An 11551-nucleotide genomic window follows, 5' to 3' on the forward strand; every position below is an offset into this window, starting at 1 on the left:
TCGGAGGCAAGATGGCGGAGGTGGAGCCGCGTCCGTTGAGCGATGCCGGTGCAGGCCCAGCGCATGGGGTCGGCACGGCCGGCAACGGGCACGGGGATGCGGGGGAGCAGGAGGTGGCGGGGGGCGGAGGCAAGAGGACCGGTAAGCAGCTGGAGCCGGTTAGTTATCTCTCCGCCCGGTCTCTCTCTGCCCGGGGTTGCCATGATCATATTGAATGGCGGTGCAGGCTCGAAGGGCCGAATGGCCTACTCCTGCACCCAGCAATTTTGTGTACCTTCGGCCTACTCCTGCACCTATTTTCCATGTTTCTATGTTGGTTCCCTCTCCCCTTGTCCCATGCACCGGGGAGGAGACAGCAACGCAGCGTTGCATGGAACTAAAACAAATGCCGGGGACCGCTCGGTCTGTAGTCCCATTGCCTGCAACACCACACGCACTATAAAAACAACAATGGCTGCTTTACAATATATTTACCAGTGATTTCCAGGGCATAACTGGTAAACAGTTATTTCCAGGCGTTAAAATAACTAAATCTAATCCTCCTACCAGTTAATGTTGAGTTGCTAATTATATGCAACGGGAAATGTAGCTGGTTGGAAGTATTTTGTTCACTGGACCGTTCATCTTCCAAATTCAGACTTGCGCAACATCCATTTGCTCAACATTCAAGCAAATACTGTTCCTTGTGTTAACATTTTCAAGTCCCATTCTAAAGATCCATGCAGAAATTTTGGCTGAAATTACATGGCATAATATGAAGCAACTCGCTGTTTAATGTGGACATATACTCTACCCATGTAAAACCACAAGGGAATTCACCTTGCTGCTCGGTCATTATTTGTTTCTTGATTAACATTATGGAAACAAACATCTGGGTATATTTACATTATCGTGTGTGGGGCAGCACAGCTGGAAGAGCTGTTGCCTCACAGTGCCAGAGACTATGTTCGATCCAGACCTCAGGTGCTGACTGCATGAAGATTGCATGTTCTCCCTGAGACTGGGTGGGTATCCTTCAAGTGCTCCTGTTTCCTCTAGTTTCACACCAATCTTTTCAAGTCAGAATTTATTATCTATGAAATTAAAAATCCATTTACATATGTTAAATAATAAAATACGAAATGCACATTAAACCTTTTGACTACCACCACAGTTTTATATAAAATACCAACGTGGAGGACTACACGTTTGTTTCTCCAACAACTGTACGTTTCCAAAGATGACTTATGATTGGAAATTTTCTAATTTGGATTAAAAAAAATAAAAATTGTGGATCTTGGTTCTATTCTCTTATCACCTCCACATTTTGAGTCAATGGGTTTACTCGTTATATATTTTCTCTGACAGATGATTTTGGAGTGGAGACAGCAGAGGAAGCTACAGAACCTTCAGAACCAGACATAAATGAACTCTGTAAGGAGATGTTTACAAAAATGTCCGTCTATCTGCAAGGAGAGCTTACAGGTCAGTTGGTGGTTGGTTTTGCAGTGATTAAAATCCACAGCTGACCTCTGCAACTTGAGCAGTGTATGTCATGTTTCACACCATTGTAATCATCCTTTGCACATTTCCAGGATAAGCTTTTTTAGAAACAACTGGATTTTTTGTCTTGTTGCATTTGGGATTGTTGCATTAGAAGCAGTCTGCATAATTCAGTGCATTGCAAAAGTAAATACTTTTGAAATGATTTTGACATTAATCTGAAGTTATAATATCAAGGTGACATCGTACATCTTTAAGATGCTTCTGCTGGTCAATAATGTACTGATTTATCCTGCTTGATGTAAACTGAGCTATTTTCTGAGAAAACTAGTGCAGTAAAATTACATTTCCATTTGCCTTTATTATAGAAACGAGGTAATGTCATTTTAGTATAAAAACAAGAGGAATTAACTGGAACACAAGAATCAGTTGAGGGAACCAAATAAATTAGTAACGTGTATGGGAAGGGCTGGGTGAAGAATTAAAACAGTTGAAAGATGTGACCATTATATGGTATAGTACATGATTGTGAAGATTGAGAATAAGGAGAGGGTAGTCGAGTGAAGGAAGTGAAAGGTGAAGTCTAAATGATTCATTTGCATTATTTTGTGGGTATGGGTGGTGGGAGAGAGTGTGTGTTCAAGGAGCTGGTATGTTGACTGAGGGATAATGGAAGAACAAAATAAACACATTAATGTGAAAGGGTAAAATTATGACTGGATGTATTTATTAACAGAAAATACCAGGTTCTTGAAGACAGCTAACTGGTTCCTTTTTTAAAAAAAATTGAATGTTGCAGTAAAATAATGTAATGCTTGTTAATATGAATAATGAGTTCATGTAGGTTGATGAACTGTGTTTGTAATCAATCTGACAACTTCAATTTGAAGGTAAACATTGTCAGCATCACTTTAGGTTGAGCATGAAAACTTACACCTATTGCTATCTTTAACAGACTATTGCACATTGCAGAAATAACTGATCACTGAGTTATTGATGTATGCCAAACTGTTTACTTAGCTACCTGTGAAGATTACAAACTATTGGAGAACATGAACAAAGTGACTGGCCTTAAGTACCTTGAGATGAAGGAGATCGCTGTTAATATTAATCGCAACCTCAAAGATCTAAATCAGAAATGTGAGTAGTTGGTATTTCAAGTTTCTGGCATGCAAAGGGACACACCACTCATTGTTTAATTGGTAACCACTTTAACTCCTTTTCAGAGATTTGTTTGAGTGAATCTTAGTGACTTATTTGAAGTTCTTTGAGATTAGCAACTGTTTGATGTTTCTTGATTAATACACTGTCAAGTTAATTACAAACTGGATTTTTTCCCCACTTCAAAAGCTGTGCGCTGAATGTTGCATTCGTCTAGACAGGGAAGCCAGAGCTGAAACCAATTTTTATGGATGGTGCGCACAATGTCCTCGGCATTCTCATGATGAATGAGGATCTGCAGAGCTGAGCCCAATACGTTAATTAATCTGTGCTTTATTGCATTTTATAGCATAGAATTGTAGTTTGTCCAATATTCAACTTCACATTGAGGTGGTTGCTTTAGAAAAAGGACATTTCTGACACAAAGAAATTGGACAGTTCTCAAGAATGGGACCCTTATTTAATCCAGTGATCCACCTGTTTTAGTTTATGGGTAAATCTCCATTGGAAGTGGGAAAATGCAGCCTTATGACACAATTGTATGTACGATCTTAGCATCTTAGCAGTACAATCTTGTGTATATCAGCATGGATTTATCAAGGGGAAATCATGCTTGACTACTCTTCTGGATTTTTTTAAGGATGTAACAAGTAGAATGAATAAGGGCGAGCTAGTGGATGTGGTGTATCTGAACTTTCAAAAAGCCTTTGACAGGGATAGTGTGCAAAAGCCTTTGACAAGAGATAGTGTGCAAAATTAGAGCACATGGTATTGTGGATAGGGGATTGATGTTGAGTGCAAATCATTTCAGTTTATTTCACAATAACATTTGTTTATGTTGGTTTTGTTAGGGGACATGTGGGTAATAAGATCTGTATGTTCCTTATCTCCTAGATGCTAGCCTACAACCGTACCTTGACCAGATCGGTCAGATTGAAGAACAAGTAGCGGCACTGGAACAAGCAGCATACAGATTGGATGCATACTCCAAGAAACTAGGTGGGAACTCATGCCTTTAGTTTGTAACAATCTTCCAATCTCTGCAGTTCAGTGAACATCTACTTTTCGAGAATAGCATAGGATTTTGAATTTGTGTTCAATATAGCTAACCAGAAATGTATAAATATATAATAAAATGCAGAGCTAACTAAGTGAGTAATTAGAGTGATAGAAAGTGGGCAATTAATTATGATAAACGGGGAAATGACAGGTGCAGTTAATGGGTATTTTACATTAGGCTTCACTATACAGCATCCGAAAAGTAGTTGTAAATTGAGAGTGGGGAGCTATGAAAAATATCATCACTAGGGAAATATTACTGAACAGATTATCGAAGTTGTGGACTGACAAGTTTCCAGGTCCTGATGGATTTCATTTTAGTCTCAAGAGAATTGGCTAGTGAGGTAGTGGATGTGTATTTAAATTTCCGATATTCATAGTACATTCCATTAGATTGAAAAATAGGAAGTACAACTCCTTTATTCTAAATGGGAACAAGACAAAGCCGGAAACTATAGATCAGAATTGAAAGATTTAATGTTTTCATGTGTTGGATGTCTATAGTTTATTTGTCCATGAAACTGATTTATCATGTTGTGTTACTGAACCTGCTGCGAGCATACACACTTACACAAACCCATTATAGACAAAAATTGACATCTTTGTTACAGCCCTTTCTAAGTTGTAACACAAAATTCTCATGCATTTTTTTTCTTTTATAGAAGCCAAATTTAAGAAATTAGAGAAGCGATGACCTCCACTACACTGAAGGTGTCATGAATGATCGATGTCCATCCGTGGGTAGATGATGTTCAAGCGATTGACAAAGAACTAGATAACTGATGAGACTGTGATGGAGCGAGTCTTTATTATTCTGCACTGAAAAATCCACAGCAAAGAGTGGTTGCATTAGAGCATTCTTTTACCTGCACACATGGGCAAGAATCTCAGCTACAAGTAACCTATTTGGACTAGATACGTTGCAATTACTAACTATTTTGTAATAATAGTAAATATTTGCTGTACAAGTAGCTTGAAAGCTTAACTTTCTGTTGTGTTTGAATTTGGGTTTGAATGGGTTGTTCCTTCTCTGTCTCAATCTGTTCTGTGACCATTGGAGCAAAGCCTCTCGATCAATCCTATGAGTACTGAGGTGGAGTGCGATAAGGCTCTCAATGCTTCAGCTCTCCCTGCACCTCCAACCACTGGCCTTCCATGGACAGAACCTCAGTCTTGTGAAGTAATTGCTTAGAAATGGTCTTGCTAAATTATGAAAACTTTTACCTGGTATATTGAATCTTCGTTAATTGTTTATAATAGTTCCTAAATTCTCATTGAAGATGCTGACGGCTGGTGTCAATTTTTTGTCAAGTCAGTTTGGTGTATTGAAGAGAGAAGTTTTGGTATTTTGTATAAAAGCGATTGAAACATAATCTGGAACAAGTGGTCTGTATCCCGTTGTAAGTATTGAACTGGTGTAGTTCTCCAGAATCTGTTCACGATACTGGTGGGTTAGTTCAACCATTGTACAATCTGGTACAATGCTGCACCCAACTTGGATTACTTATAATTTATATTAATTGCGACGTGTATGGCATATTGAAAATAAGGAGTGAATGAAATGATTTTTTTTACCTTGAACAGTGCAAAGCAAATACTTTACTGCCCCCCCTCCCCCTCAGTTTAGTTTTCTAAATCTTCAATTGCCATGACATATTCTGCCACTGGTTTATATGAAAGTGTAATGCTGTTGGCTGCCTCTTCTCCCCTGCCTGTCCAAATTTCTGGCATGGTTTTCTTCCTTGTTCGGGCGCAAGTGGCAGTTCCTCTCATTATTTAATAACTCATACCTGGATGACAGGTCTCATAAGATGGTACTGGATGTTCACATTTCTTGAGCTATGCTGCTAATTGAATGCATAAAAGTTGCCTCGTCCTTCATAAGTTCTGGGAGCAGAATCAGGCCATTCGGCCCATCAAGACTACTCCGCCACTTAATCATGGCTGATCTATCTTTTCTAAACCCAATTTTTCTGCCTTCGCCCCATAACCCCATGACACCCTTACTAATCAATGATTAGTCCCCTGTGGTCTTTGGTCAAACTTTCCTCCCTGGATCACTTTTGGACAAAATATGTGCAACATTACTGGCGGTTCTCCAGTGTTATCCTACAAAGGTGTTCTAAATCTTTGTAGACATTTATGAATGCGTTTGGGATGTTGTGAATTTAGTTGTGAAATATATCTCAAGTGTGTGAAGAAGGGTCCCGACACGAAATGTTCTCTATCCATGTTCTCCAGAGATGCGTCCTGACTCGCTGAATTACTCCAGCACTTTGTGTCTTTTTGACGAATTAACATTTGGATGTCTAGGAGAACAGGGTTCCATAGTTCATAAGCTTGGCTGCATGCTATTTATAACAGGAGGCTATTAACCATAATGCCTAGTCCTGGTGTTGCTACTTAATATTAACCGTGTCCCATCCTGCTTCATCTCATCCCATCCTATACCCATATTCTTTTTTATTGTGTTTATTTAGCCTTCTCTATAAATGCACATATACCAATCACCCCAAACCAAATCACCACAGCATTTCCCACATTTAAATTGCTTTCTCTACCAATAAAGATTTCTACTCCAATTGATATGCCCTACTTTTAAGTTCCATTAGATCTCATGGATAGAAAGAGAGCAAAGCCCTACTCTGTTCAATATTTTCTTACAGCTATAATGTGCACCATGTCAGTTCATCTACTTTGTACTTTTTCCAATGGTCCATTACTGGCTGCTTCATCATTTACACAGCTTCCCCTTTGTGATAATGTACAGCTGATTAATATGGTACAGTAAAAGTTAAAGTACCCTTTACACATTTGTACGAGTTGCAAAATGTTTTGCTTACATCTTTATGATGGTGCAATAGAGAATGGACTTGAACCTGGTATTTTTGAATAATCTTTTACAAAAGTATGAAACAATGCAAATCTGCAACTCTTGGCTATGAATGCACTAGGTATATTTAAAAGTCACTTGCATGGCAGATTCGTCTGACCTTGATACACAAGTGAAGCTTGAGAGTAGCAAATTATACCTGTTTTTTTAAATAATCTGATGTCCATTTAACTTATAGTTGGTCTGTATTGAAAAATATGCATTTGGAAGTGAGTTTTAAGGGTTTCGCAATATCATGGAAATCTGTGGTGTAATGTTCTGATTTGATACTAACATTTGGGTCATTGCTTTTGTATCCAAATGCATCATATCTGTAAAATGATTGACATAAATGTTCCTTATCCTTTGAGTAAAGCACATGGAGGATAAAAAGTAAGTAGTGTGAGTGTGTGTATTCTCCAGTTAAATCTCTTGCTGTTCTTTAAAACGACCCTCTCCAACTAACCTGCCAGATTGTGGTTAAATTAAATTATATCTTCATTTTACATACATTTCTCCTGTAGCTGCAATCTTTGTAACTGTTTTGAAACCATTTATTTATTAATGTGTGAATTAAACAAGTTAGATCAAGATGCAAGGAACTGCAAATGCCGGTTTACAAAAACACAGAGCATTGAATTCTCCGATTTTAAGTAGCCACTACATACACCGCAAATCTCTTTTCTTACCTCTCTTCCGTATACCCCACCGGGATTCGCACCAATTTCCCTCTTCCCCTTCCACCTCAATTCCTTCCTCTGGCTTCACAATCCAAACCTCCTATCCTTATCTTACGCTTTTTTTTTCCCCATCTGTGGCCTTTGTCCAACCGTGTGCCAGTCAAAAAACCCTCTCACCTGGATCTACCTGTCACTTGCCAGGCTTTGTCCCACCCCCACCTCATTTCCACCTTTCGCCCTTTCACCCCCACAGTAAGTCTGAAAAAGGGTCCCGACCCGAAAGGTCACGTATCCATGTTTCCAGAGATGCTGCCTGCTGGACCTGCTGAGTTACTCCAGCACCTTGTATCTTTAATAATAAGATCAGTTATTTGCAACCATTTGGTCCAATGTGTGTGAAGTTTGAGAAATTGTTGCACATGTACAATGTAGTCGACTTGATGCCTCCGGACCAAAAACACAATCAATTTGAAGGATTCTGCTATTGGGGGAAGGTAAAGGTTAGCTTGTTTCAATGCAGTCCTGAAACATTTGAGATGTTCTGGTGATTGTAGACATTGTGTTGTTAGCATGGAAGTCCAAACAGAAATGGGCTGTAGAGTCAAGAACCAATCTATAAAGAAAATATTCATTTGTTTATTTTGTGAAATGGAGTAGCTGAGTTTAGCTACTTGAGTGTGCTTTGCTCACTCTAAATAGAACCACTAGATGGAGTCCGTGTTATTTGCTTAGAACAGTGTATTTTAGGTGAGCATAAGATCAAGTTTTAACGTGCATTCCAAGGCCTCCATTGCGATTTTAAAAGCAGATGAGAAATAGTGACTTTTGCTTGTGTTGTCCTATTTCTAATGTACAGCATAATTTAGACGGCTCATATTCTTGCTGAATTGCTTGGTATGTGCACAATACACATTTTCAGTTCTTTCTCAGCCCATTCTCTTAAAATGGATCAGAGTTTTACTATGATTTGTTTTTCAAGACAATTTAGATGGCAAAGGAAGCTCGGCATATCCCCTGCAACCCTCACCAATTTCTACAGATGGGCTGTAGAAAGCATTGTATCGGAATGCATCACAGCATGGTTTGGGGCAGCTCCATCCAAGACTGCAAGACATTGCAGAGAGTAATGGACGTAGCCCAGATCATGGCGCAAACCAACCTCCCATTTCATTGACTCCATCTACCCTTCATACTGCCTCGGCAAGGCCACCACCAAGGTCCAGTCTCACCCCGCCATTCCCTCTTCTCTCCTCTCCCATTGAGCAAGAGGTATAGAAGTTTGAAAACGCATATCTCCAGATTCAGGGACAGTTACTTACAGGCTGTCATCTGAACCATGCTATCAGCTGCTAGAGAGCGTTTCTGACCTCCCATCTACCTCATTGAAGACTATCTTGAATTGGACTTTACTGGACTTTATCTCTTGCGCTGAACTTTAATCCCTTTGTCCTGTGTATATGGACGGCTTGATTGGGATCATGTATAGTTTTTTCACGACTGGACAGCACGCCACAAAAAAAGCTTTTCATTGTACCTCGGTACATATGACACTAATAATAATAATAAGCTAATATTACTATTAGAATATTTTCTGCAGACAAGTGTTGCAAGTTAGAGCTGATATTTGCCTTTAGAGGAGTCCAATAATCAAACATTTGGAATAGTCCACAGGCATTATATCAAACTATCTCAAGGCTACACACTCCAGCTTTGCGGACTTTTGTTTGAAAATAATAAACTTTATTGCAATTTTTACTGAAGTAATTTTCTTAAGTGTTGGAATTAGTTATTGGGTTCAACAAGAATCTTTGGGAAAGAATAACGAATAAAGAATAATGTGTTTTTTGGAGGATTATCGCCATGACATTAACATCCTAGGTTTTCTGTTAGGTCTCTATAAATGTCTTTAAAAGTTACAACATCTTTAGATTTATGTTCTCTAGCTCAATGTTTAATTGTTACGGTGCGATATTTGTGTTTGGGTTCAATGTTTTTATTGGTAAAGGCAGGGAAGAATGTTAAAAGGAGACACAAGGAACTGCAGATGCTGAAGAGGATCCTGTCCTGAACGTCGTCTGTCCTTACCTACCACGGATGCGACCTGATCCGCTGAGTTCCTCCAGCACGGAATGCTAAGAAGATAATGTGAGAAACCCATCTTCTGTTAGGTAATGGAGTCATAGAGTGATACAGTGTGGAAACTTCGGCCCAACATGTCCCAGCTACACTAGTCCCACCTACCCGCGCCTGGTCCATATCCCTCCAAACCTGTCCTTTTCATGCACACGTCTAACTGTTTCTTAAATGTTGGGATAGTCCCAGCCTCAACTACCTCCTCTGGCAGCTCGTTTAATACACCCACCACCCTTTGTGTGAAAATGGTAATGGTTGTGGAATATCAGTCACCGAACAGAGGGTTAACATAGAACTTTGATTGAATGTACATTAAATACTGAAGAATGGTACTTTAAATATGCAGCGGCATCTTGCTACCGGATTGCATTGTCATTTGATAGCTGCCCATTACCTTATAGAGGTGCTTGAACCTACCATCTTTTAAAGGTACTGCTAACCATCGAACTATTGCAGCCAACACTGGCAGTGATGTAATGCGGAGGCTCTGTAAGGCGCTGGTCAGGCCGCATTTGGAGTACTGTGAGCAAATATGGCCCCCATATCTGTGGAAGGATGTGCTGGCTCTAGAGAGGGTCCAGAGGAGGTTTACAAGAATGATTCCAGGAATGAGTGGGTTAGCATATGATGAGCGTTTGACAGCACTGGGCCTCTACTCGCTGGAGTTTAGAAGGTTGAGGGGGAACCTCATTGAAACTTACTGAATAATGAAAGGCATGGATTGAGTGGATGTGGAAAGGATGTTTCCACTGATGGGAGAGTCTAGGACAAGAGGTCATAGTCTCAGAATTATAGGGCGCTCTTTTAGAAAGGAGGTGAGGAGGAACTCCTTTAGTCAGAGGGTAGTTAATCTGTGGAACATATTGCCACAGATGGCTGTGGAGGCTGTTGGATATTTTTAAGGCAGAGATAGACAAATTCTTGGTTAGAACGGGTGCCAAGGGTTGTGGGGAGAATGCAGGAAAATGGGATTCAGAGGCAGAGATCAGCCGTGATTGCATGGCGGAGTGAACTTGATGGGCCAAATGGCCTAATTCTACTCCTATAACTTGTGAACGTATGACACTGATATAGGAATGGTGAACATTGGAGCCTAGCATGCCGCACTAAATAATAAGTTTAGTATGGATTAAATGATGTTTGATTTTTTTCCACCCCCTCTCTGAACAGTGATATTTTGGTTGAATCCTTTGTGATGTCACTATTACTTCAGTTGGTAAGATATTTAGCATTCTAGCAAATATAAATAAATATCATGGCATCAAGCACGTTATTGACTACATTGTTAAGAAAGGAATCCAGATTTTCTGGTATGGTAATTCACCATGGAATATTTGATAAGATTTGGGCTTTAATAACTATGGATTATATCAAAAATTGTATATCCGAGCAGCTGATTAGCTATTTAATCATTTCATTCAAGTGCACATCAACATATTGAAGTGCCTGGGTTTTAAGTGGTACTGCCCAATCGGCAGCTGTAATCCTGGAGGTTTCATCACCTCGGCTGTTTCATCTTATTCTCTTGCTCAATATGTCCATACTAACTCGAAGGGCCAAATGGCCTACTCCTGCACCTATTGTCTATTGTCTAACCCCCTCTGCCTTTCCAAGCTATTTGGAACACGGATAGACTCCGCTACCCAATTTGCTCTTGGTCAAACAACGTTTGGTATTTTAAAACCTTTCTAAAGTTGGTACGATCTTCAGCTTCTCTTTACAATGACCCCGTGGATTAATTTTCATTTCATGGTGACTCCTGAGCAACATGCGCTATTGTCCTCCAGAGATGCTGTCTGACCCGCTGAGTTGTCCTCCAGAGATGCTGTCTGGCCCGCTGAGTTACTCTAGCCTTTTGTGTCTTATGTGCTGCATTGGCAGCCTAGTTATAATGTCAAATGTTAAAACCGCACTGTCCATTATTCTTGCGTTACTGCTTCCCACCTTCAGTTGAGCAATGAATGATACTTCATTGTCACATGTACCTAGGTACAGTGAAATGCTTTGTTTTGCATACAATCTAGGCAAGTACACAAGTGCCATCATGTTTTGACGCTGACAAATTTGTGAGAGTTTTGTATAACATTTTCTGGACTTTAAATCCACAATTTAAAATACCAATCTTCCTATTAATTCTGGTGATTGTCATTGATGTTATGCAGGT

At 39.7% G+C, this 11551-nt stretch overlaps 1 protein-coding gene across 1 annotated transcript; it reads left to right on the forward strand.

Moving 5' to 3' along the window:
• Positions 1-7161, forward strand: bloc1s2 (biogenesis of lysosomal organelles complex-1, subunit 2). The gene is made up of 5 exons (XM_055661762.1): positions 1-141; positions 1348-1464; positions 2503-2622; positions 3538-3642; positions 4365-7161. Exons 1-5 carry the CDS (start codon positions 12-14, stop codon positions 4394-4396), a joined length of 504 nt encoding a protein of 167 aa, XP_055517737.1. The 5' UTR covers positions 1-11; the 3' UTR covers positions 4397-7161.
• The last annotated feature ends 4390 nt before the right edge of the window (positions 7162-11551 follow it).

The sequence above is a fragment of the Leucoraja erinacea genome, chromosome 34, assembly GCF_028641065.1.
Source record: "Leucoraja erinacea ecotype New England chromosome 34, Leri_hhj_1, whole genome shotgun sequence".
NCBI lineage: Eukaryota > Metazoa > Chordata > Chondrichthyes > Rajiformes > Rajidae > Leucoraja > Leucoraja erinaceus.

Coding starts and splice junctions, on each gene's coding strand:
- bloc1s2 (XM_055661762.1), top strand. CDS start 12: ATGGCGGAGGTGGAGCCGCGTCCGTTGAGCGATGCCGGTGCAGGCCCA. Junction 1,465..2,502: donor TCTGCAAGGAGAGCTTACAG/GTCAGTTGGTGG, acceptor CTGTTTACTTAG/CTACCTGTGAAGATTACAAA. Junction 3,643..4,364: donor TGCATACTCCAAGAAACTAG/GTGGGAACTCAT, acceptor TTTCTTTTATAG/AAGCCAAATTTAAGAAATTA.